The sequence below is a fragment of the Triticum urartu genome, chromosome 2A (genome assembly GCF_056163025.1).
Source record: "Triticum urartu cultivar PI428250 chromosome 2A, HENAU_Tu73, whole genome shotgun sequence".
In the NCBI taxonomy this organism is placed as follows: Eukaryota; Viridiplantae; Streptophyta; class Magnoliopsida; order Poales; family Poaceae; genus Triticum; species Triticum urartu.
Genome location: NC_141874.1, coordinates 631,007,110 through 631,032,861, shown reverse-complemented (window position 1 = coordinate 631,032,861; position 25,752 = coordinate 631,007,110). Strand labels below are relative to the sequence as shown.

General features: G+C 43.9%; 4 protein-coding genes across 5 annotated transcripts; 2 read left to right on the top strand and 2 right to left on the bottom strand.

The window, feature by feature from the left end:
* The first annotated feature begins 1,178 nt into the window (after positions 1-1,178).
* Positions 1,179-5,516, top strand: LOC125539307 (zinc finger protein-like protein). The gene is made up of 7 exons (XM_048702733.2): positions 1,179-1,538; positions 2,567-3,030; positions 3,508-3,622; positions 3,776-4,408; positions 4,500-4,592; positions 4,931-5,053; positions 5,148-5,516. Exons 1-7 carry the CDS (start codon positions 1,242-1,244, stop codon positions 5,418-5,420), a joined length of 1,998 nt encoding a protein of 665 aa, XP_048558690.2. The 5' UTR covers positions 1,179-1,241; the 3' UTR covers positions 5,421-5,516.
* Positions 5,517-5,662: 146 nt separating this feature from the next.
* On the top strand, positions 5,663-8,239 carry OZS1 (C4-dicarboxylate transporter/malic acid transport protein). The gene is made up of 3 exons (XM_087544641.1): positions 5,663-6,701; positions 6,787-7,592; positions 7,684-8,239. Exons 1-3 carry the CDS (start codon positions 6,156-6,158, stop codon positions 8,066-8,068), a joined length of 1,737 nt encoding a protein of 578 aa, XP_087400767.1. The 5' UTR covers positions 5,663-6,155; the 3' UTR covers positions 8,069-8,239.
* LOC125539308 (4-hydroxy-tetrahydrodipicolinate synthase 2, chloroplastic) lies at positions 8,171-11,871 on the bottom strand. The gene is made up of 3 exons (XM_048702735.2): positions 11,644-11,871; positions 10,649-10,729; positions 8,171-9,326 (listed from the first exon to the last, which is right to left on the bottom strand). The coding sequence occupies exons 1-3, from the start codon at positions 11,766-11,768 to the stop codon at positions 8,399-8,401; spliced, it is 1,134 nt and encodes a 377-aa protein (XP_048558692.1). The 5' UTR covers positions 11,769-11,871; the 3' UTR covers positions 8,171-8,398.
* A 2,022-nt stretch (positions 11,872-13,893) lies between these two features.
* Positions 13,894-22,509, bottom strand: LOC125539306 (uncharacterized). Of its 2 annotated transcripts, XM_048702731.2 has the most exons (12): positions 22,362-22,508; positions 22,223-22,288; positions 21,949-22,125; positions 20,787-20,918; positions 19,474-19,613; positions 18,658-18,744; positions 18,458-18,580; positions 17,205-17,348; positions 16,097-16,198; positions 15,131-15,301; positions 14,966-15,045; positions 13,894-14,589 (listed from the first exon to the last, which is right to left on the bottom strand). In XM_048702731.2, the coding sequence occupies exons 1-12, from the start codon at positions 22,381-22,383 to the stop codon at positions 14,538-14,540; spliced, it is 1,296 nt and encodes a 431-aa protein (XP_048558688.2). In that variant the 5' UTR covers positions 22,384-22,508; the 3' UTR covers positions 13,894-14,537. The 2 variants fall into 2 exon arrangements, with proteins under 2 accessions (XP_048558688.2, XP_048558689.2); XM_048702732.2 differs by lacking the exon at positions 14,966-15,045 and having other exon boundaries at positions 22,362-22,509.
* Between the last annotated feature and the right edge of the window lie 3,243 nt (positions 22,510-25,752).

Genomic DNA, 25,752 nt, shown 5'->3' with positions numbered 1-25,752 from the left:
TGTGAAGGAGGTTTACGAGAGATAGAAATCATCCGGTTAATTGTAAACGTTTTCCTTTAGTTAGCCTAATACTCTTAACTAAATCATGTTCGACATTGTCTCGGAGAGACAATGCTCATAAGTCACCTTACATGTATCTTTTTGTCTTCCAAAAAGTACATCCAAAATATATTTTAGATTAGAAAACTATCAAGTAAAATAGTAGCCAATACAACAGAGGAAAAAACATGACACAAAAATTAACAAGCGAAAAACAAAATTACATTGGAAACCATACCAACCATCCTTTTTCTTCGGTCATTTGCCGCTTGACGGATATTGAAAATTGCACTTAAGTGATAGCAAGGGGAGGGGATACTTGCTGAACACCTTTGTTATAGTAGACTTTGAAGAGTGCAGCGCTAACCGTCACATGAAATGATATTTAGAAAACATTGAAAGAATCTTGACTGGGGCATCACCCCAGGCAATACATACTTGCCTTCACTACGACCCAAATGGTTGGAGAAATAGGACCATGCAATGGAACAAAATCAAAAGAAGAGGTCGGAGTCATCGCACCAAAATCCAACCAACAACTTTGCTTGATTGACACGCCAAATGCCAAGATTCGAAGAGACACAACAAATCTGATGACAAATACCCTCATTGGCCATTCGCTAGTGTCAGATCAGACGTCGTCGAGGTAGGGAGAAGTCTTATTCCAACTCGTCTTTGCAACCACCACCTTATCATCACAGACGGGGAAACGAGACCATACTAACACTAATAACAACGCAACGGGTGAGTCCCTACTCCTCTAGCCGATAACGAGGCCACTAGAAGAGAGAAAGGAAGGGGACCGAGGCAACGACATGAGAAAACTTTTGTGACGGCTAGGGTTGACAAAAGAGCAAGTTACTTAACAAGTTGAGTCGATGAGAAATAACAATCTACCGGGCGGCGGACCTGATTAGCAATCTCAAACCTTGATATATGCAAAAAAACAAACAAGAAATGGCAATCTTGGAAATATCCTTTTTAATGGCGTGAATAAGAATTTGCAACCAGGACTAATCTGCAAATAAGAGAACCGACGTTTTTATTGTCTTTGCAAGGCTGACTAGTTGCTCTGCGACGTCGATTTCTGATCCGACGGCAAACCTATCGCACAAGCCTTTGGATGACTGGTTGATGAGGCAGATCCGCCTCCACGCGTACCGCACGAGACGGCACGGGCACGAAACGTCGGATCCACAGCCATGGCCTCCTCCGCCCCCCAGATGGCGGCGGCCGCGCCGGAGAATAGACCTCCCCGCTCGCTCTTCGACCTCCCCTCGGACTTCTTCGACTCGTATGTACTCTTCCGGTCCCACCCCGCCTTGGCCCCTTCCCCAGCGGAGCCGTCCGAACCCTCCCGGCCGGCGCCGGCGCCGTTGCAGCAGCAGCAACCGCCGGAGGCCGCGGGGTTCCGGTGGACGTGTAACACCTGCGCCGGCGAATTCGATTCACTGCAGGAGCAACGCGAGCACTTCAAGTCCGATCTCCACCGCCTCAACGTATATATCCTCATCCCTCTTCTTTACCTGACATCGCATCTTCCTTCGTGTATATAATACGTGATTGATGTGGTAAGAAACAACTGAAGAAAAAGTGTGAATGGTGTTTAGATGCTAGTGTTGATCATAGGACACATTCTTCAGCAGATGGAAATACGAACCTGCAGCTGTATGTGCTGTTCAGTGGAGTACCTGAGAACGACAGCAGATAGTAATCAATTGAGCCTCTAGATTCATCCAATCATTCAGTTGTACCTAGGAATAGCTAACTAGAAGCCTCTTATATTGCACCGGAGCCCCAAATTCTAGATGTTAGAACTTGAAACCCTATCAGGGTGAGTTTAAAATTGCCGTCTTTGGCTACACTGTTCTGCGAAAGCTCCTTACTAACAGCTTATTTGTTTAAGTAACTATAAATTGGGCGCCATCACATAATATAACTGATATGGCCTCCACAAACTCGACATGGAAGATTTGTTTGTTACATGTGTTTGACGTTTTCTACCAAATTCAGATATTTCATAGGAGTCAATCCACTCTTTGTTGCCCTTCCTCTTGCATTGGTGCATATCTTACATCCACATGGCGTCACTCGTATCAACAGCGAAATGTTCACTAAAAAGTACACTGTTCATGTTCTACTAACTGGAAATGTTTATGCCGTCATTACTGGTCCACTTTGCATTCTTTTATTTATTTATTTATTATCTACTTTACTACTCTGGTGACCCACCTGACTAAACTGGTTAGTTCGTAATCATTAATTTGATCTTGGGGTAATTTTATTTCAACATTATCTTGATGCTGTGAAGATTCAATGCAAAACTTTCTACTTGCTACATACTTGAAAGTAAAACGGTTGTTGTTTAGTGTAACTTTGGATTTAAAAGCATGAATCTCCTCCTGATGTTGTTATATTTAGTCTAATTACTGTGGGGTTTGTGTAGTCATTCTCAAAAACCTATCCATGCTACATGTTTCTCATCTTATTGACACTCTTGAATCTGTTTTTCTGGCAATCCTGTCAGGTTAAGCTGAGTGTTGCTGGTAAATCTATTATCAAGGAAGAAGACTTGGAAAAAATTGATTCTGATTCTCTATTTGACGATTTGGAGGTATCTAGTGTATCTGGTTCTGAGGACGAAAGGGAAGATGTGCCTGCATCGGATCACCGGCTCTCAGTTAAAGGCAAGGAAGACTTCAGGAAGAAACTTTTTTTTCATGGTCATTCTGGTGACACAGTTTCTTTTTGGAGATGCGTGCTGTTCAAAGAACATGAAGAACCATTTTTTGACTGCAAATCTGGAAAAATGGAAAGTCACGGGTCTACATCATATGTGCATGAAGATGAGATGATAAATAGAGTGAAGCAGTTGGCATGTGAACCTCGCAATGCATCACATTTGAGGATCATTATATTAACAAGTGGTGGACATTTTGCTGGATGTGTTTTTGATGGAAACAAAATATTAGCAAATAAAACTTTTCACAGGTAACAAGATTGTCAGTCCCTAATATTGTCCATGCTTGTTAGCCATATTTTCTTTATCGACATTACCGTGATGAATTTCTGTGTACACCCTGACATGATAAAGAACATCAACACTCTCAGTTTTATGACAACATTCAGTAATTTTGCCGTATGCAGAATAAATTATTTCTAAAAAAATGACAGAGATGTTTTTCTCATTGGAACAGTAAGAAATGCTCCTAGACAATAAATATTAAAGTAGTAAAGTTTGACTGAATTAAACTAGATAATCTAGCCACTATCATTTTCCTGTCGCTTTTGATAACCATGTCAAGTTCACCTTGCAGAATAAATTTTATTCTTTCAGTCAGCATAGTTGTACCTCTGTGACTGGCAAAATTAGTTGGATTTTTTGTTTGTCAAGCAAAATTAGTTGGCAATACTGTTTCTAACTTAATGTTAGTAATAACTGATAATTCTTACTTATTTATGTGTTAGGTATGTTGTAAGGGCAAAGGCTGGAAAGAGGCAGTCTGGAAAAGATGCTACCGGAAAGGTTGCACACTCAGCGGGCTCCTCTCTCCGCCGCTATAACGAAGCAGCATTGAAAAAGGTAATGCGCAGCTTAGAGCATAAGTTTATTTGGGTGCTTTTTCACTGGAACTCTAGTAGATGTTAGCACCTGATTACAAGTTAGTATCCAAATTTGATCATGGTTTACTTATATTTCTTTTATTTGTTGTTGTTATTGTCGGTCTAATTGCAGGAAGTTCAAGAATTAATAGTTTCTTGGAAGCCATACTTTGACGCCTGTGTTTGTGTTTATATATACGCTCCATCAAAGAACCGCCAGATGCTCTTTGATGGGGATAAGGCTCAATCGGTATTGCAAGCATGTGATATTCGTCCACTCCCTTTGACTGTTCATCGGCCCACCTTGAAAGAAGCAAAACGCGTATACAATAACCTAACACAGCTCTATTATGAGACGGAATGCTCTATTATGGGTGAAGTATTACCCCTTGTGGAAAATGTGACAAAGTTTGAGCAAAGTACAGAAGCAAGGGAAGAAATAAGTGTGTCCCCTGAGGAACCTATTTTGGACTCATCGAATTCGCATGAAGCAATGGCTATACCATCTAATAATGCAACAACACCTCTCCATGAAGCTGCAAAGGCTGGCAATGTTGAACAAACTATGGAATTGCTCGAGCAGGGTTTGGATCCTTGTATCAAAGATGAAAGAGGAAAGACACCTTACCTGCTGGCTTCAGATAAAGAAGTCAGAAATACGTTCAGAAGATTCATGGCGCTCAACCTTGACAAATGGGATTGGCATGCTGCTGATGTGCCTAGTGCATTAACAAAGGAAATGGAAGAATCACAAGCTGCAAAACAGGTGAGTTTCATGTCCTGTGAATAAACTCTTCTTGTTCTCGTTGAATGAGGAAGAAGATGGCTGTGTAAATTGATCTGTAATTGTTCTTTAGGCAGAGAAGGATGCCAAGAAGAAAGCCAGAGCAAAGGAACTGAAGAAACAAAAGAAGGCTAGAGAGAAGGAAAAGGAAAAGGAAAAAGAGAAGGTTGGTAATGGTTTCATTATTATGATTGTTGTGAGTAAATATGACTGCATGTATATCTTATACTTGGTTGCACATGAATGCAATACACTATCTGGTGATATGTTGCAAGTACCATTCACTGGTTGCCCTTTTTTTAAACACCATTCACTGGTTGCCCTTTTTTTAAACACCATTCACTGGTTGCCCTTTTTTTAAACACCATTCACTGGTTGCCCCAAATATAGTGCTTTGCTTTGCTGGCGTTTAATTTGTTACTTATGCCAGTATGCATTCATCACCCCTAGATATGTTTTTGATCTAGCTGCTTATGTCTGACATTTAATCCTTCGAAACTGCAGGCGCTAGCAGCGCAATCACAACCTGTTGCTAAAGGCACTTCAGTTGGCCAAATGGCTAAATCAACTGCTTCTGTGCCAGGCCTGAAACATAAGAATCCCCAGGCTGTTGCTCTTTCGATGCAGGTATGTACTAAAGGGCAACCATCTTAGGCTAAGCACATCTTTGGTATATTTTCAAACCACACACATATTTATATCTCGATTCACTGTTAATCAGGAGGAACGAGACCGGAAACTCGCCGACGAAAGAGAGAAGAGAGCAGCGGCAGCGGAAAGAAGGCTCGCGGCGCTAGCAGTTCAATCAGGCGGCACATCAGGGCCCCCGGCGGCGGCGGGCAGCTCCACGCAGACTACAGCAGCGGCAAACGACGCTACATGTTCATGCTGTTTCTCGTCCCTGGCAGGCAAGGTACCATTCCATAGGTACAGCTACAAGTACTGCAGCACTACATGTATGCATCTCCATTCAGAAATGCTGGAAGATGACTGAGATTTTTGTTGTCGTGGAGAAACATACCGAGATTTTGTGGTACCTTCAATTTTAATTAACTAGTCCGGAGCTGGCCCATCTGCCAGTTTTTGCTTATGTTTTTATGCCATCTGAAGTTCTGAACTACCCCCTCCGCCACGAAGTACTTGTTGCGAAAATAGATAGAAATGGATGTATCTAAAATTAAAAATAAATCTAAATACATACATTTCTCGGACAAGTAATTCCGAGAGGGAGTAGTTTCTGGTTCTGAGGTCACATGCCGGTGTGTGTTCGTGCGTGGTTGCTGGGTTCCTGCACGTGAGCTTTTGCCGAAATGCCAGCCCCGAACACACTAGGCAGGGCTCCTCGACCGACCCCCTGCTTTTCACGCATCGTCGTGGCTACAAAACCTCCGAGCTTTTTCGCCGATTTTGTGACCGGCGCGACGGCAACGGCAGCGCACACCCAGTGGATGCCACGGCCCGTGACCTCGCCATGGCCATCTCCCCTTTGGCGCAAAAGGCGTGGCTGGCAGAGATCCATGGTGTCCTCGGCATCGGCCAACCACTTGGACAGCAATGGCCTCTCCGTGTGCATGCATGGACGCGGTGACGGCACACGTGAAAGCACCCGCTCACGGCTCACGTTGACATCCTCCCCGGAGCCCGGAGCTTTTATATCGGCGCTGGACGGCGACGCCGCCAACATTTCGAGCACCTGAGTTCTTGCTGCCATCGAGTAGCTAGCCGCGGGATGTCGGGAGCGGAGCCATCGTCGGCGGGGGCGGGGGCGGGCAATGGCCAGCACGCGGCGGTGGACATCCGCGCGGCGGCGCAGCACGAGGAGCCGAGGCAGACGTCCATGAGCGGGCCGCTCAACCTCCGGAGCGACCGGAGGCCGCCGCCGGCGCAGAGGGCCTTCAGCCGGCAGGTGTCCCTGGGCAGCGGCGTCACGGTGATGGGCATGGACAGAGGCGGGAGGAACGGCGGCAGGCCCGGGCAGCGCGCGCTCCCGCGCAGCGGCAAGAGCCTCGGTGTGCTCAACCACAGCGGCGGCCTCGGCCCGGACGGCGCCCCGCGCAGGGGCGGCGACTTCAGCATGTTCCGGACCAAGTCCACGCTCAGCAAGCAGAACTCCATGCTGCCGTCGAGGATCAAGGAGGAGCTCGACGGCGTCGACCTGGACCGCGTCGAGGGCCAGCCCGCCGGCAGGCCGGCCGACGTGGACCCTCTCAACAAGAGCGTCCCCGCCGGCCGCTACTTCGCCGCGCTCCGCGGCCCCGAGCTCGACGAAGTCCGCGTAAGTCATCCATCCATCCATCTTGTCCTTGCTGATCAGTATGATTTTGCTGAAAAATCACACTGACTGAACTGTCTGCACGTAGGACTACGAGGACATCCTGCTGCCCAAGGACGAGGTGTGGCCGTTCCTGCTGCGGTTCCCTATCGGCTGCTTCGGGGTCTGCCTGGGGCTCGGCAGCCAGGCCATCCTGTGGGGCGCGCTGGCGGCGAGCCCGGCGATGGGGTTCCTCCGGGTGACGCCCATGATCAACGTCGCCGTGTGGCTGCTGGCGACGGCGGTGCTGGTGGCCACGTCCGTCACCTACGCGCTCAAGTGCGTCTTCTACTTCGAGGCCATCCGGCGCGAGTTCTTCCACCCGGTGCGCGTCAACTTCTTCTTCACGCCGTCCATCGCCGCCATGTTCCTCGCCATCGGCCTCCCCCGCGCCTTCGCGCCGGCGAGGCTGCACCCGGCCGTGTGGTGCGCGTTCGTGGCGCCGCTGTTCGCGCTGGAGCTCAAGATCTACGGGCAGTGGCTGTCGGGCGGCAAGCGGAGGCTGTGCAAGGTGGCCAACCCGTCGTCCCACCTGTCCGTGGTGGGCAACTTCGTGGGCGCCATCCTGGCGGCGAGGGTCGGGTGGGAGGAGGCCGGCAAGTTCTTGTGGGCCATCGGGGTGTCCCACTACATCGTCGTCTTCGTCACGCTCTACCAGCGGCTGCCCACCAACGAGGCGCTGCCCATGGAGCTGCACCCGGTCTACTCCATGTTCATCGCCACGCCGTCCGCCGCCAGCCTCGCCTGGGCGGCCATCTACGGCAGCTTCGACGCCGTCGCGCGCACCTTCTTCTTCATGGCGCTCTTCCTCTACATGTCCCTCGTCGTGCGCATCAACTTCTTCCGTGGCTTCCGGTGAGCACCACCCCATCCATGACCCATATCCGCTTGTACTCCACCGTCCGATCCGATCATCTGATGATCATTCGCCGTGTCAACTCAACAGGTTCTCCATCGCGTGGTGGTCCTACACGTTCCCCATGACGACGGCGTCGCTGGCCACCGTCAAGTACGCCGAGGCCGTGCCGTGCTTCACGAGCAGAGCCCTGGCGCTGAGCCTCTCCCTCATGTCGACGACCATGGTGTCGCTGCTGCTCGTGTCGACGCTCCTGCACGCCTTCTACTGGCGCTCGCTGTTCCCCAACGACCTCGCCATCGCCATCACCAAGGACCGGCAGAGCGGCGCGGGGAGGCCGCACGGCAAGGGGAGGAAGGCCGGCAAGAGGGTGAACGACATCAAGCGGTGGGCCAAGCAGGTGCCGCTCTCGGTCGTCTCCTCCATCACCAAGAGCAACTCTGCAGACAAGGAAGAAGAGGAGAAAACAGACTAGTTGTACATACTATGTGTGGTTAAACAGCATTACAGGATTCCATGGCTTGATCAGCATAAATAAGACACTTATAATACTATATGAATTGTAGTAAGCTAGAGCTAGAAGGAATACTATCTATGGATTGATCACAAGAGTGTTGTACATATCTTAGCTTATTCTCATTTCTCACTAGAACTGGCATTATAGGGTGCAAAGAAACCCCACAGGGTTCCAAATTAACTTCCGAGCATAGAAAAGATAAACATACGACTCTTGAACAAATAAAATGTCTAAAAGGAGAACCGCCGCTGTTTGTCAACGTACATTGCGCACAATGAACTCACTTATTTAATACCTACTGATCAACACAAAATCATCATCATCCAGAACCTGCACCTCTTTCTGTCCCACAAAGTTCTCCCGCCCGATTGCTTCAACAATCCGGACAAACTCGGTCCTCTTTTCAAGAGAAAGAGGGGCATACGGTCTCCTGAAAACTGGCCGCACTACACCGAGCTGAGCCAGGGCAGTGTTGAGACCAATCGGATTAGGCTCAGAAAATAACCATTTCATCAGAGGCTGTAGCTTCTCGTTTAGCGTTGTGTTCTCCCCTTCAAACATGAGACTGTGCATGAGACCAGGAACAAGGTTGCTAGTTACAGAAATGACTCCAGTAGCACCATATTTCCACCTTGAATCATGGCATTCGTCATCATTGCCACTCCATATTGCTATACCTTTGTCAGTGTAGCACTTCACCCGTTCATGTCCAACACATTCTTTCACTCCTGCCATGTTTGGATAACCTGAGAGAGCCTCAATGACCGCAGGAGGTATGTCCTGACCAGTCCTGGCTGGCACATTGTAAATGATTGTTGGACCCATCGGGAGTACTTCGTCGAAATGAGAGATCAGTCCTGCAGTTGAGGTCTTCCCATAGTAAGGATTGACATGGAGAGCTGCATGCATGCCAACAGCAAATCCCTGCTCTGAAGCGTGAATAGCTTCTCTAGTTGAGTTACTTCCCGTGTTGCCTATCACTTTAATGTTAGTTCCAAAGCAGTTAACAGTGTGCCCGATGAGCATGATGTGTTCATCCCAGCTCATAAGATGACCTTCTCCTGTTGTACCACCAACTATTACACCTTCAGCACCCCCGTTTATTTGTGTGTTTATCAAAGAATCATATGCTTCAAGATCAAATCTCCCATCTGGCAAATAGGGGGTTTTGACTGCTGTGATTAGTCTGAGACTTTTGATTCCATCCACTGATGTCCTGCAGGCAGGGAAAGATCAGATATAAGCAGCAGACATCGACATGTATCAAAGTCGTCAAATACTTGTGTGCAAACAGGATGGTCCATGTTAGTCATGTGGCTACTAAGCAACTAAATCCCTCGGTTAGCCATTCACTAGGATTGTACAAGCATCATTTGTTTAGCAGAATGAACCAAGCATATAATATGCTTAGTTTAGACTCTCATATCTACAACAATTGACTAGATTATCGAGACAAGGGATAATTCACAAAAACTAGGTTAGTTTTACAGAATTGGCTTAATAAAGGAAGATAATAAGAAGTTAAGAACCGGAAAGTCCTTTCTCAGCCCGAGCTCAAATGAGCTCGGGTGAACAGTAAAATCAAAAAGTATTTTAAAAATGCTCAAAAAATTCTGAAATTTTTTTGTGGTAAACATTGACAAATATTCTAACTACTTGCAAAATTTCATCTTCATATCACATTCGTACAAGGCGTGGCAAAAAAAACAAAATCAGTGCTCTGAAATGCTTTGAAAGTAGCATTTTCAGAGCATCGATTTTGTTTTTTTTGTCACACCTTCCACGAAGGTGATCTGAAGATGAAATTTTGCAAGCAGTTAGAACATTTGTCAAAATTTATCACAAAAAAAATTCAGAATTTTTTGAACATTTGTAAAATGTCTTTTGATTTTACTGTTCACCCGAGCTCATTTAAGCTCAGGTGTAGATACTCCACGTCCGTTAAGAACATCCTTTGTTTCTCTATTAGCAAAACAATAATTCAGGGGCTATACCTGGACTTATTGTAATTCGCTAGAGAAATGGTGCAGAAGTACATGTGGCAATTTAGCAAAAGGTACAAACTGCAGAAGATAATAGTTATGCCAGTGGGCCCTGATGTTACAACAATAAACCGAGTGATGGTTGAAACAGGATTGATCACACAAACACAATAACTTTGACTTGGTAAACATCTTCTCCCAGTTTTCATCCCTTGTCTCTGAGACAATAAATTTAACTTCACATTTCTACTTCTCAGTAGCTTTGGGGAGTTGTCATATTCCTCCCATGCAACAGAAAACAGCAGGAAGCAAACATGATCATCAATTGGTGTGCCAGTAAAGCATCTGGCCCTCAGGACTTAAAAAAAGGGCCAAATTGATGTAATCTCCGTCAGTTTAAGTAAGAATATATTTCTTGTTTGACCTAACTCAATGAACAGCGATATCAAAATTTATAGATACTGACCATTGCAAGAAGTTGCCCAAGACATTCTAAATTTTGAAATGAATAAAACAAGAAACCAAGGCTTTCTAAATTTAGAGATAGAAAAGTCACCGATTTTTCACTTCAGTACTTCGCATTGGAAGATAATCATCAGTAGTGATGGCCGCAGCTGAAAACTTTCCTCTGCCAACCCTGTACAAGCACTTTTTGGCATTAGTGTGTTGCTTTTGGAAGTAGAGCAGAATATCAGGCAGAATAGACAGGCTGAAACAAGTGTGCAAAAATGAAAGCTAAAACCCATGTCCAGTTCTAACAATGGAAGGAAAACTGCACATTACAGAAGGATGACAATCCTGAATAATCAAGACGGGAAGCTGTGCATATTGTATGACAAATGAAACATATTATAAACACAGCCTCTTGAATAAAACAAGTGCAAAATATAACACTGCAATGGAACCTTCTTGAGTACCTACCAAGATGTGTGTGGCTCAGGAAATACGTTGGCGCCGCCTACTGGTACTACTTATTTCTTGTTTTTTCCTTGAGAAAGAGGCTTCATAGCTTCTGATTCTATTACTAGAAACAAAGGATTTGCAAAGATTGACTAATTATAGCTCAAATACAGACTCGGTCCACCCACCACATTGTCTGGTGCCTCCTATTTGATAAGTTGCTGGTATAAAATCTGCTTCCTTAATAAATAAATAAAAGGCAACCATCACACTGGAATAGTTTTACAGCCAAACAGCTCCCCACATGTTTGGTGCCAACTAAAGTAAGAGCAAACACGCTGTCATTATCCTTAATTTAGCACTCAAAACAAAATACACTAACTATTCTGAGGTCCAGGTCTAGAACTACAGCTAAATAACTAATCCAGTTCTGTTCATTTCTGCCGGGGGGAAGCCAATTCTCGCTGGCCTTCTATTCACTATCCACCCAATCTCACTGTCTCACTGACTAGTATCCAATGGCCGAACAAATCCAGGAATCTCAACCGAAATTCGCACATAAGTACTCTCATCAGACTGTTCCGATTTTAGTAATCAACAAATCGGTTATATACACTAAAAAAAACGTAGTCACAGAGACCGGGGGGCAACCTGTGTGACGCGAGCGCCGCGGCGGCGGAGCGAGAGAGCGCCAGGCGCGGCGGGGACGCTAGAGCGCCAAGGCCCTTCCAGCCGAGGCGGACCCCCGGGGTAGCCGTCGGCTGCGCCGCCATCATTGTTTCGTCCCTCGAGTGAAACCAGCGAACCAGGCGAGGGTTTTGGAATTTGGGTGTGGGCGTGGCTGACGCGGTGACGCCGTAGGCAGACGGGACTAACGGCTTCTAACCCGTCTGGATGCGCTGGGCTGGGTTGGGCTGGTCACGTCTGGACGGCACGGTACGGTGTGGCCTGGGCCCCTTTTTTATAGAACAGTGGCCTGGGCTTTTCGACTCGCCCGTGGAAGAGGGAAAAGAGGGAAGTACATAGTTTTTTTCTTGCGAAATGTGGAAGTACATAGTAGTTTTCACTCCTGATTCTCAAAAAAAAAAAACTCCTGATTCTAAAAAAAAAAATCACTTCTGATGAAATCCTCTGTGATGAATCACATCCATAGTGGTTTTGGGGCTGTTTGGATGGGACCCAGAGCTGCCCTGCCAATTTTTTGGTTGTTGACCAATGGGCTGGTAGGTGTTTTGAAGGGCAGTTTGGATCGTGGCCCACGGTCACCACACCAAAATCTTGGCGTTGACTAACTGCATGGGTGAATGTTGGATTAAAGCCTAGCTTCCCTTTCCACGCCAATATTTTGGTCGTCTAGTTTAGATATGATACCCATGCGCCGATGAAGCGCGGGCGGTCGATTCCTCCGGCAAATTTTTGGCTCACCCTGATTTGGCGTGGCCATCCTAGGTGTAATCCAAACGTCCCCCTAATTTTTCATATCCTTGCCATTTTTTGGTCATCTCTTGAGATTCTGCTACAACCTGTGGATGAAACCCTGGTAGCAAAATCTTGTGCCAAAATTTTGGCAAACCCTCGTTTTTGTAGGGGTGGCATGGGCACCAACCAAGTAGCCCCATAGTTTTCACTCTTGAAATCCCCTGTGATGAGTCACATTCATAGTTGTTTTGGGGTTGTTTGGATGGGTGCCTAGAGCTATCCAGGCAATTTTTGGTCGTTCACCGATGGGTTGGTAAGTGTTTGGATCGCACCTATCACTGCCAATTATTTGGTCACCCCTTGAGATTCTGCTGCAACCTGCAGGCGAAACCCTGGCGATAAAATCCTGTGCCAAAATTTTGGGGCAAGCCCTCGTTTGGTAGGGTTGGCATGGGCACCAACCAAACAACCCCTTTGACTCATTATGCTGACTGGGTTGTGACATGTTAGATGACGTGGCAGCGAACGGGTTGGGATGAAATTTCCTCATTTGTAGGCATGCAAATTTGAAACACGTGCCCTCAAATCAAATGAAATTTGGAACACGTACACTCAATTAAATCAAATGAATTAAAATTTAAATATAATGTGAATTTTAGTTCATTTAGTCGAACTAAGGAGAGTCAAAGGGTACCTTCAAGATTCCAGATTTGCATCCTACCCATTTGCTCGATGAACCCTATCTCTACTCCTCTCCTCTCACGCACAGAAGGCAATTTGTGACAACCCTAGCTCCCATCACGCGCAACTCTCTCACTTTTAGAGATGACATTGTTCCTGCTAAAATCTCCACAAAGAACATTCTGCAAGTTTTCTCTCTTTGCATTTTTTGGTTCAAAAACTTGGACCAAAGGGACGCAGCTAGGTCCTAGCTGCTGTTCCTCACTTCCCATCTTGGTGCTCTATAGTAGTATGTTGATGCAATATGTTAAAATAAGAGCTACAAAAGACAAACATATGGCTTTTTAGCACATACACCGTTCATCATTCACTCTTACAGTACACGATTTTATTCTTTGGTGCAGCTTGCAATTCAAGGTATTTCATTTACCTAAAAAAAGGTATTTCATCATGAAATTTGCACACATATACGTTACATCCTTATATATAATTTTTTTAGCGATATTTGAAACAGAAAAAACTCAAACTGATTTATTTTTATTAACAGGCTCCATGAAGCTGCCGTCCGAAACACCTTACTAAAATTTTCCCTATTCCTGGGTTTGCAAACAAAGGACGCCCTTCCCTAAAAAAAGAAGAGGCCCGACGTGGGCATCATATGCGCATAACTACGGCCATCGCCAGCGCCGAGCGAGCTAGATAGCGAGAGAATATTAGGGCATGTACAATGGTTGATAAGATAGTCTTATCTTAAGTTTTGCATGTAAATTAGAGATGACAAAAAAACATGTTTACAATAGGTCATCTTTTAGTCTTATCTTCAATAATTAGTTGTTCCTAAAAACATGGTGAAACAAATTGTGCTAAGAGATCATCTCTTGTCTTCTCTTAAATAAGATAAGACAAGCCTTTTCTTATCATTTCTCTCTCCTTCACCTCATCATTTATCCTACCTGGCACTCTTAAGATAGAACCATTGTACATGCCCTTACAAGAGACTGGCTTGAATGTTTTTTTCTAAACAGAGACAAACAGATGCAGCGACCAGTTGGTCAGGTCTTGCTTTTTTCATGACACCACATCTACCAACCTCTGTGGACGAGATTAAATGGGTCAGTGAGTTTCGTGCTGAGTTCTTGTAGGTACTTTCGGAGGCCTAAACAAATACTCCCTCTGTGAAGACAATAGGTTTCAGTAATTGTTGTTTCGTTATGCAGGGAACTCCCAAGCTTGCCCAAACTGCTCGGCCTCATCTGACATGAGATGACGTGAAGCCGTGGACAACGCTCTTGGTGCAATACTGAATTTAAGCGCTCAACTTTTATATTCTTACATTGGAGGCCACAGCGCATTGCAGAGTGATCGAATCACATAATCTGCTTGTCGAGATCAGTTAATTTCTTTTAACATCATAGAAGTTTTCCTTTCTTGGGGCAGATGACACTTCAGTGGCCCTTCTTGACAGCATGTGATACCTCCAGGGAATGTAAAGCCTCCCTGAAAAACCATATTCCAACAATTACAGCGTATACAAAAGCATATAGCATATGCATGGTGCATGTTTAGATAATGCTCTTGTGTATTCAAGCACTATTTAGCATACAGGAGTTTCATAGTAGACGGTTCGGTTCAGCTTCCCTAGGAGTTCTGGAAACATCTCACGTCCCAAATGACAGGAAATAAAATCATCTACAAACTACTGGCTAGAAGTTCTTTGCAGATAAAAGAAGTCACCAGCAAGTCAATTAATGTGTTTCTAGATGACAGCTACAGATGATATGTACGTATTTGATTGAATTATTGTGCCGCACCGAATCTAGTGAATTTTGTCCTTCCAAACTAAGAATTCAATGGACGGGGAAGAGTAGGCTACCTCAAGGCGTTCTCAATCTCAGTGTTCAATGGGTCTAATTTGAGGCCATCAAGGAATGCATCACATGCCTTTTCATAGTCCTGAAGACAGAAGGACCATGGCATAATGAAGAAAGATTTTCTACAGAAAATACAGCTGTGGAAGCCAATTATACATTTCTTTTACCTTTAACAGCATTCGAGCAGCTCCTTCCCGGAAGCAGGCCTTCGGCCAGTCACGACGCAGTGCCCTGCAAATTTGAGCATCCCGCAAAGCTTTGTCTCCTTCACCCATGTTAAGCCAGCAAACGCTTCTATTTGAAATCAATGTTACATTCTCTGGGTAGTCACCTTCTGCCTACACCAACAAATCAAACCAGTAGTTATCACTTTTGCTAACTGGTACCACTTAAATAAAAATTCATCAGGGGCATTTGTGTGAGTACAATTAAACTGGCAAAACTTTTTTGAAAGGGGTAAGTGCTAAGCTCTGCATAAATCGTATGATAAACCCACATACAGATTAGATAGGATGCAATTTTACTTTGTTATTAAGACTTTAAGCCATCCAAATTAGAGCCTTTCTAACCTACCTAAATTAAAATGGCAATTTGGTACGTATATGGCATGGCACCATATAACTCGTCAGCAAATCGGGCAGAAACATTCCCGAGGGGGTCCAATAAACCCTGGGATAATTTACGATCATTCAAGTTCACCACATTCTGAAGATCGTACCAAGCCACAACAAATGGCTGCCTTTTTTCTCCTTTTAAGCAAACAAAAGAGAAGGTAGAAGTTTAGGGCAACCTGCTTGTTAATTGACAGTACTGACTAAGGCAACAACACCTAAATCAGCAGCAGCAGCAGCAACAACAACAACAGGAAGTATGAAATACTGACAGCCAGATTGCACAAAGTTCAAGTGGCAGGAAAGGCTTTTCCTCTAATCACGATGAAAATGGCTTTCCATAGCATCCCAATCAAGAGACTGGCATTATTAACGTTTGGCAGATACCATGAACACACGTGTAAGCCATACAATTGCCGATAGATCACAATAATATTGATTTTTCTGAAACTACATAACTTTCCTTAAAATATCGCGCAATTGTAAACTAGGAATGATAAGACAGCATCGTGGAAAATATACCATGGTGTAGAGCCTTGCTGCAGTAATATAGTCTTTTCTCTTGTATGCTTTGTTTCCTTCTATCTTCATATTAGATGGATTCAATTTAAAAATAGGGTCATCCTGTACAATTGGAGTATATCAGATACATATGGTTAAGACATATATGGGAAGGTAGCAGATATAATCAGCCAACTTAATATTAGCTTGACCTATGCGACTTGTTTATTTTTACATATCCCCCACCGGCCCACCCCCACCCAAACTCCGAACATGCACATAACGCATTCACAACTGCTTCCAAAACAGTGAAAGAACCTGTGTTACCCAATGCTGATACTTCTGCCGAGAAGCCATATCCGAAAATCTTGACCATTTAGGAATTACCACATAAACGTGGAATGGGAACACATTCAGTCATATTTCACAATTTCAGTGCTATTGTGCAAACTTCCAACTTCCCACTCGAATTATTGAAAAAGGGATGAACACACTAGGTAGCTAGACGTGACATAGTTTGTTAAATTTTAAATAAGCCACCTCACGCATTGAAATTACACCTTCTCCATGACCACTAAACTGCCGCATCCACCATCCAATGTGGAACTATCCGAGGTAAACATATGACTACACATTCATTTCTCATAGCTTTCACAAGTATCTATTTGAGATCAATTATGTGCTTGATTTGCCGCCCCCCCCCCCCCCCCCCCCAAAAAAGAGACAAGTAGCTCATAATTGCAACTACAGAATGTAATGGAACTAAATGTGATATATTTAGAGAAAGCATAAGTCAAATTGATAGTATTCCTGTTCCTGCTACTAGACCCTTAAATCTCGATGAATTTATGGATTTACTAATTCATAGTTCATAGCAAACCAATTGCAATGCTGCCTTCAAGAAAGGTGAATGGAAATATGTGCTACTTTTGTCTACATGCTTTCAGCTCTTGAACTCAGGGGTAATAATTGAAGAATGAATTGAATAGGAAATGCTCTAGTGCAACAAATACTTTCTTTCAAGTGAGGGTACACATTGATTATTGAAGAATCTACAGAATACTGCAAGAACTGTTAAGACCAAATAATAATAAAATCTTAGATATGACAATGGTGTTCTAGTTTGTACCTTCTCTTTTGATTTTACGTAAGCCATTATCCCATCAATGCTCCAATCACGCACCGATGGAATGCGAGAAGTTACTGGAAATAGGATCTCAACGTCTTCCCGGCTATTGTAAGATGCAGCAACTTCAATTGGCAGGCGTCCAAACTGTTATGAATAAACAGAGACATATTTTACTTGAAAGGGCCCACCAGTGTCATGACGGTATCACAGTAACAACTTAACATAGCAGCCATAGGTGGCATACAACATCTGGCTAGAGCTGAACATGGCAATAATGAAAATTTCACTTATATACTGCCTTTAAATTACTACTCCCTCTGTTCACAAATGTAAGACATTTTGGCAGTTTAAATTGAACTGCCAAAACATCTTGCATTTATGAACAGAAGGAATACTTCCATCCACAAGGATAGGTCTGCATGGGATCTGTGCACTGAACCTTTGAGCCTTTGGCCACTAGTTTATGAAAATAAATAGTAGATAAAGTTATGAAAATAATGTCATCGGATTTATTGCGCAAAACCCTGTCATAACATGACTGGAAACCATAGTTAAATCTTGCATCAAAGACCGTAAACATTAAAGAACCCGCCTTTGTGCGTGCAGGGAACATCTAGTAGAGTATCGACCTATTCTAATGCATGTTAAATGCCACCCATTAACCTTGAGGTTTTGGTTGTCCTCACAAGCACTTGCAGTGTCAAGGTGGGTCTAGCAGACATAACTGATACATCATCTAAGTGCTTGATTCATCACCAAATGCAACAAAGCGATGCTATGGCGGCCACCTCAACTATGTCATGCTAGAAGGTCTCTAGTCCATCATCTAAGGCCAACAAGGGTCGAGCACACCTGACCTTGCGGATGTTCCAGATCTCAGACAGCTGTATGTAAGGGAGGGAAGTGTATACCACTACCCTGGGCATGTGGCTGTCAGGACTTTTCCCGGAAGGCATGTCAGAATGAAGACACAGCAATGCATTACAGTCTGAGTCCTAATCTTGTAATAGCCCCAGTTTGAATGGTATATGCCTAGTTACAAGGGAATTACTACTACAAAGGTCGAGTGTGCATCCTTCTCCTAGGACAAGGTTCCTAAGGTCCTAATAGCCCTGCAGATCATAACAAAATACTTCCGCATTGTGAGCAAGAACATCTTCTAGATATCTGAATGTCAACAAGAATTAGTCGTCAATTCAATTTCCATTGTGAAGAACATGCACTGGTAACTGAATGAAAAGGTCAAAACTTACATCATCAAGGACATTGGGATCAGCGCCAGCATTTAGTAAGCACTTGAGACAATCAGTTAAACCCTCATCTATAGCAACTATTACGGGATCAGCACTGCCAAGACCCTTCAAATCAGCACCGGCCTACACAGAAAATATTGCAGATGCCTCTAAATAAGACTGGCATAACTTCAGTTGGTTGCACAAACAATGTACACCACCTTAATCAGAAGCTTCACACATTTCTGCCGGTGAGCTCGGAGAGCAACAATGAGAGGTGTATCGGCGATGCAAACTGATTTGTTACACTGACAGTGAAGGTGAAGAAAATTAGCACTTCAGCTTGTTGAAAGTTGGCACATGTGGAGAACAAAAAAAGTGGTATGCACACAGAATATGAACAGGTGGAACCAAATTGGCAGAACACGGTTACAAATAGGTGGGCATAAGGAAATTAGCACCCTTACATGATGAAAGTTTGCAGACATGAGGCAAGCAAAGAAGTGGTAGTAACAGAACCACATAAAGAACCATATTGCTAAAACACGGTTACAAATTTGGAGTCACATATTACATACAAACATATAAACCTATGCACACTGTTAGTGAACACATGACATTAATCAGTCAAACCATAAGCACGCAACGAGTTTAGGAATAAGATCCATTGACTTACCTAATACGAACCAAATTTGTTCCTAATCTACTCCATTTATTTCAAGCACTTCCCTCCAATGAGCCACGGAGTATCAAGAAAAAAAAAACTAAAGTGTGTGTCTTACGATCTTCTCTTTCCAGATAGCAAATATCACAGCCAGGACAACTTGATTTAGATTTGGCACTGTGCCGGTCAGATATATCTAATCCATTGATACCCTAAATTGTACAAGTCTACTCAGTTCCAACCCCAGAAGCGAAGTTACAGCAATTGAACTTCAACATAAATATGCTATATAGCAGCATATTCATGGAGTGGATTGTGCAGTACTTGGTGCGTTAAGTACAAGGAGCAAACAAGGTAAAATAGTGAGACTTGCATCTGCATGGTGATCCAACAAAATCTTCATAGCACCATCTAACCCAAATACAGCAGCAATATGCAGTGGCGTCCCCGAGTCAGAATAACAATTGACATCAGCTCCTTTTGACAGCAAAACCTTTACTATTTCACAATTCCCTGAATTAGAAATACAGATCATGCAATAGGTCAGTATTATTACTCTTTCACAGTTTTCTTAATTAAAAGTCAGACCTTGCAATAGGCACTGTTATAGACAAGTATGATAATATAGCATATCCATAATGTAAATGTTGGTTCTATTTCCCCTTTGTGAATAGGCAATGCTCCTGCCAGTTAAAATATAAACCTCCCTGTATCTTATCACACCAGCATGTGAAAGGAACAAAAGAACTTCTTGCATGTCTGAATGTGATGTGCACCATCTCAAATGGCAAGAAAGATATAATAACAGCAAACCTGGAAAATTCTGATGACTCTGGTGATAACTGCAACACTAATGAGGACTAGCAAATCCAGATGGTCAAAGGAAGTATATGACAGCAATTCATCATAGATGTGTCATGTTCAGAGTTGGTTCAGATAGTAGCTGCAATCGAACTTACAGATTTATTTTCTTTCCCCGATAGGTATATAAATTAGTAGATCATTTCCAGCCTTAAGTAGGAATGGAATTGTTGTCTATACATCTCAAGTTCTGATCAAATTCAACTCAAATAAACAGGAATTCTGATACTACCTAGCAAAGATTTAGAAACCGGTTGCAAAATATTCTGACGAATAACAAATTTTCCTGGCTGATATTGCTAGGAAATAGTTTCCTCCTGCCTCAATCGTAAATTTAAACACAAAATTTAATTGAGCTGATATCGGTTGAATACAAAGGTTTGACCATTTTCAGACGAGAATTATTGTTCTCAAATTTAAAATCAAAATACTCAATTATCAATTTGTATTGGTAAGTCTTAGAACTACAGGATGGTCAGTTGGTAACTCTTAAAGTTTGAATGGCCACTGCTTAGGTCCAGACTTTCAGATGTTATCTACTCGGTTTATACTGAAACACATCATTTACTTGCACAAACAGAAAAAAAAACACCAAAATCACTCACCCACCCAACCCATTCATCGTGGAGAAATCTCTACAACAAGAAGCATAAGTGAATAACCATGTCAGCCTTGAATAATAACTATGCACAACCTTGCTACTGCATGGGTAGTTCCCTGTCTTCCAACATATAATGGTTATCCCACAATTATTTACATTCAGCGAAAACAGATAAGGAAACAATTTATAAATAGTCCCAACTGAAATAGAAAATAGATAGAGACCTTGTCCAACTGCCATGTGGAGAGGAGTACGGTTTCCCGGACCAGACTTATCTGGATTGGCACCGTGATCAAGAAGATAGCGCACAACATTCACAATTCCATTAACAGCTGCATAACTCAGAGCTGTCTCGCCTATCAAAATCATCAAAAGAAAAGGCTTGTCAAAACAGAGATTTTTGCAGCAAAGCATCTTTGCTTTGCTATAATACATGAAAAGTACCTTGACTAACGACGCATGGCATAAACATACTTCATTTTGATGTGGCTCTCTAAATGAAGTGCATAGTGCTGATTTCAGCAGGATAAGTACCAAAACAATGCAATAAAAATATTAACACAAAACTAGGATAGAGATGTCAATGTGCACATAACCAATCATCCTCGTATGATTCAGCTTTGACAAATTGGCATGTCAGTCTGCTACGCAAGTCTACTAAAAATTGTTCAGTTGTATCAAATTGTAATTTATGCTATGCTTCCAAATCAGGAGTACCGCCCCCCCTCCCTTCCTGATTGTGTGTTATAGGCTGAGATTACGCATGCAGTCTTCATGTCTAATCCAATAAGCTAAAATCTAGGAAACAACTTATTTATCCGTTCTAGTGTATGAAATCATGGCACCAGTCTTTTCAAAAAAGGTCATGGCAGCAGAGACAATGATATCATGGGAAAATGGTTCTCCATAATCATGCATCATGCAGATCAGATTTAATTTAAATTCGATCGAGCAAGCAACCTAAGCATGCAGGTAACACTTACCTTGATCAGAATTCAGAAACATGAAATAATTGGTCGATTTATTACAGTTTACAGTAAGATACACCGACGCTAAAGCAACTACCAGTTAACCAAATTTGCCACTGAAACACAACGCTAGCAAATTCAGTATTACAATCCAGTTAATTACAATTTCCCTGCAGAACTTGTACTCTTGCCTAGTGAAAAACATACCATGAGATAAGCCAAATCAAATCGCCAGAAAAACTGAAACCAATAAGTATACTCTATATATACCTACAGGGTACAGGCAGCGTACAAACTTGGGGAAATCTGATGCGCGGCTGGAGTGCTGCTCAGTCACCCAGATTTCCCAACGTGACTAGACATTCATTTCTGACAACGGAGTGTTTCGCTTAGCACGAGATGGAACACAAGGAACAACCTGACTCGTCGGTGGCATCGACATTCACCTGGAGGTCCTCGACCAGGTAGGCGCACACGGGCATCCTCCCGTGAACGGCGGCGACGTGCAAAGCCCGAGCGCCGCAGTTACTCGCGGTCGCGCCCTCCACCGCCTCCCTCAGGCGGCCTTTCCCGCCGTCCAGCGCCCTCGCCGTCCCTGCGAGACGGAGCGAAAACCCCAAATGAGCGTCCGAGCGAGTTTAACAGAGCAGGCAGGAGGAGATAGTATCGTAGACCGCAGCGCGCGTACGTACTCTTGAAGAGGGGGAGGTCGCCGTCTTCCGCCGCCTGGAGGAGCCGCGCCTGCAGCACGGCGAGAGCTACACGGGCGAGCGGAGTTCGGTAAGAGCCCGCACTTGGGGGGTGTTGGGGCTAGGGTTTGGGGGTGCTTACCGTACTCGAGAGGCGACGCCATGGCGATGGATTTGCGGAAGTTGGGGTTCGAATTTCGATTTTGCAAAAAATAAGGAGTCGGCTAATATGCGGGAGGGAATCAAGGAACGACGAAACGGACGATACGGTGGACTGGACGGGAACGAGTGTTGACTGATCTTGGGCTTTTTGGGCTTTGATGAAAGGGAGAAAATTACTCCCTTCGTAGATAAATCTATATCTATACTTCTACACTAATATAAAAAGAGCCAAATAGACAGATTCAATTAATTTTAATCATTAAATCATGTCAATCCAACGACCTAGACTCCTTCAATATTGAGTGTTCAACATATTTAGCATGTAATTAATTTTATGCCAAATATAGTATTAATCACATAATAACACGTAAATAATATCTTATTTAATATCCGCATGCGTTTAATGTACTTCCAGACTAACGTGCATTGCACGTTCACATTGACTAGTATAGAAAGAGAGCAACTAGTTGACGACCGCTTCTTCGAAAGCCTCACAACGATCAGCGTCACTTAGCGCGCTCTCAGCCGCCCGTCACGTGTCGCACTCTGAATGCTCCCTTCGAAAAAAAATATTTTTTGCACGCGTTTTTGGCTTTTTAAATGATTTTTTTGTTTTTTTTTGACGTTTTGGTTTTCACCGGTCTTAGCTTTTGTCCCGAAAAAAATTTACGCGAAAAAACACGCTTTTTTTGCTTCAGCGAGAGGCGCGGTTTTGCTTTTGAGAGAGGCACAACCATGCATCTTGGAAATGGAAAAAAAACGTGTTTTTTAACTTTTTTTCCTTCTGCCACAGCACGGTTTTGCTTTCGTCGGAGGCACGACCGTGCCTCTCAGAAAATGAAAAGAAAAATATTTTTAGTTTTTTTCACCAGAGGCACGGTTTTGCTTTTGCGAGAGGCACGGTTTTGCTTTCACGAGAAGCACGACCGTGCCTATCGGAAACGGGAAAAAACACGTTTTCTATTTTTTTTTCCTTCCGCGGGAGGCACGGCCATGCCTTTCGGAAATGGAAAAAATGTGTTTTTTATTTTTTTTCTTTCAAGAGAGGCATGGTTTTGCTTTCACGAGAGACACGGTTGTGATTTCGCGAGAGGCATGGTCATGCCTCTTTCACAAAGGGAAAGAATCGTGCTCCCGGTTCAGTTTTTTTGTCTGGTTTTTTGTCTGGTTTTTTCATGAAAAATAAGTTCGTTAAAATCTATCAACATGGGATCTAGTTTTGAAGAACTCGGCGCGAGAAATCCAACGATGATAATGGTTCGAGATTTGGACGCACGGTTTAAGAGATAAAACGTTTTGAATAAATGGATCTATGAAAAAAGGAAAACTCCCAGGTTGCGACAAGTGGCCCGCATGCAGCGTGCCACTTGTCATAATCTGGGAAGGTGGAAGTGATCTCTGCGAGGAGTACTCCTCAATTAGTGAATTCGAGAAATATAAAAGCGTTTAGATCACTAAATCCGTAAAGAAATATAAGAGTATTTAGATCACTAAAGTAGTACATGTTTGGTCCTCTAATTCTCTGGCACAAAAAAATAAAAAATGGTACCGCAACTCGAGAAACGCTTCAATACGGCCCCTATACACGAGAATACATTACATTGACGTTATCTCTATGGTCCCCTCGACGGTAGAGCGCCCTGGTGCCGTCGCGTGGCGCCACGCTTTTGTGGAAAAAAAACTCGCGTTTTTCGAAAACAACCCGCGCTCCCCCGATACACGTTCTCTGCCTCGTCGTCTTCGGGCACAATTGTCGGCCTCCCGCGCGAAGTAGTCAAATCATGCAACCTTATTCGGTAAGCCAGTCGCCTCCACTCCACCACTCTGAGCCAGCCGCCTCCACACCACCACTCCTCTCGATCCGTCTCTTCATCATCTCTCCGAAATCCATGACCCGAGCTTGCCCAAATCCCTAACCCTTCTCACCCTAGTCAATCGATCTTCCGGCCATCCCCATCCAATCTCCAATCCTCAATCCGTTGGCGCAAATCCTTGTCCAGGTGGTCGCCGGCAATGCGGAGAAGCTCGCCCGGCTACGCGAGATATGTGTGTGGTTCCCTAACCTGGCGATGATCTACAAGGAGGCGGTCGGCATCGTCGGTTGTCTCACGGCGCAAGGAGAAGGCCAGCATGCTCCCGAACCGCGCTCTTCCGATGAGTACCTCTACTGGGCGATGATGGAGGCGGAGAGCGACCATCCAATGCAGAGGGACCGCTGGAGGGGATGAACTTTGTGGATTATTTAAGATTGCATATCTGTCGAGGGATGAAATTAAAAAGAAATTATTCCCTTTATCTTTGGAGGGAAAAGCATTGGCATGGTATAGGCTATTGGATGATTCTGATTAATTGGACTAGAACCGAAGGAAGCTGGAATTTCATCAAAAAAATATCATATGCACTTGGTTCATCGTGATCGAAATTTTATCTATAATTTTTTGCCACGTGAAGGAGAAAGTATCGCTCAAGCTTGGGGGAGGCTTAAGGACTTAATGCTTAATTGCCCCAATCATGAGCTTTCGAGAGATATTATTGTTCATAATTTTTATGCTAGGCTTTCTCTTCATGATAAAGAAATGTTTGATTCATCTTATGAGGGTTTTTTGTCAAGAACAGTATTGAAATCAAATGGGATCTTATTGAAAGAATTAAACGCAACTCTAAAGATTGGGAGGCGGACAAAGGTAAAGAGTCAGGTATAAATGATGAATATTATTGCATTAAGTCTTTTGTAGAAATAGATGTTTTTCATGAGCTTACTGCAAAATATGGACTTGATTCTGAGATAGTAGCTACATTCTGTAAATGCTTTGATGTTCATGTTAATCTTCCTAAAGAGAAGTGGTTTAAATATCATGAACCCATTAAAGATGCTTGTGAAGAACCTATCATTTCTAATACTGAAATGCTAGGTTATACTACTAATCTTGTTGTGCCTACTGCTTATATTGAGAAGCTCCCTTTCCCTGTTAGAGTTAAGGAACATGTTAAGGCTGTTGGGAAATGTTGCATGGAAAACAAAAAATTCTACGCACACGCAAGATCTATCCATGGAGATGCATAGCAACGAGAGGGGAGAGTGTGTCTACGTACCCTCATAGACCGTAAGCGGAAGTGTTTGTTAACGCGGTTGATGTAGTCGAACTTCTTCACGCTTCAACCGATCGAGTACCGAACGTACATCACCTCCGCGTTCAGCCCACGTTCAACCTGGTGACGTCCTCCGTCTTCTTGATCCGACAAGATGGCGAGGTAGTGGATGAGTTCCGGCAGCACGACGGCGTGGTAACGGTGATGGTGAAGCTATCTCCGCAGGGCTTCGCCTAAGCACTACGAAAATATGACCAAGGGTGTAAACGGTGGAGGGGGCG

What these genes read in the sequence shown, in the direction of transcription:
- LOC125539307 (XM_048702733.2), top strand. Translation starts at nt 1,242, where the DNA reads ATGGCCTCCTCCGCCCCCCAGATGGCGGCGGCCGCGCCGGAGAATAGA. An exon ending in AGGAAAAGGAAAAAGAGAAG is followed by an intron (nt 4,593 to 4,930) that starts GTTGGTAATGGT and finishes TCGAAACTGCAG; the next exon opens with GCGCTAGCAGCGCAATCACA. An exon ending in CTGTTGCTCTTTCGATGCAG is followed by an intron (nt 5,054 to 5,147) that starts GTATGTACTAAA and finishes ACTGTTAATCAG; the next exon opens with GAGGAACGAGACCGGAAACT.
- LOC125539308 (XM_048702735.2), bottom strand. Translation starts at nt 11,768, where the DNA reads ATGATGGCGGCGCAGCCGACGGCTACCCCGGGGGTCCGCCTCGGCTGG. An exon ending in GCGGCGCTCGCGTCACACAG is followed by an intron (nt 10,730 to 11,643) that starts GTTGCCCCCCGG and finishes GTGCTTGTACAG; the next exon opens with GGTTGGCAGAGGAAAGTTTT. An exon ending in AGTACTGAAGTGAAAAATCG is followed by an intron (nt 9,327 to 10,648) that starts GTGACTTTTCTA and finishes CCCTGCCTGCAG; the next exon opens with GACATCAGTGGATGGAATCA.
- LOC125539306 (XM_048702731.2), bottom strand. Translation starts at nt 22,383, where the DNA reads ATGGCGTCGCCTCTCGAGTACG. An exon ending in CGATGCCACCGACGAGTCAG is followed by an intron (nt 20,919 to 21,948) that starts GTTGTTCCTTGT and finishes TGATTTTGATAG; the next exon opens with GCGAGACAGCTCTGAGTTAT. An exon ending in ATCCCAATGTCCTTGATGAT is followed by an intron (nt 17,349 to 18,457) that starts GTAAGTTTTGAC and finishes TATTCATAACAG; the next exon opens with TTTGGACGCCTGCCAATTGA.
- OZS1 (XM_087544641.1), top strand. Translation starts at nt 6,156, where the DNA reads ATGTCGGGAGCGGAGCCATCGTCGGCGGGGGCGGGGGCGGGCAATGGC. An exon ending in CCGAGCTCGACGAAGTCCGC is followed by an intron (nt 6,702 to 6,786) that starts GTAAGTCATCCA and finishes GTCTGCACGTAG; the next exon opens with GACTACGAGGACATCCTGCT. An exon ending in AACTTCTTCCGTGGCTTCCG is followed by an intron (nt 7,593 to 7,683) that starts GTGAGCACCACC and finishes TCAACTCAACAG; the next exon opens with GTTCTCCATCGCGTGGTGGT.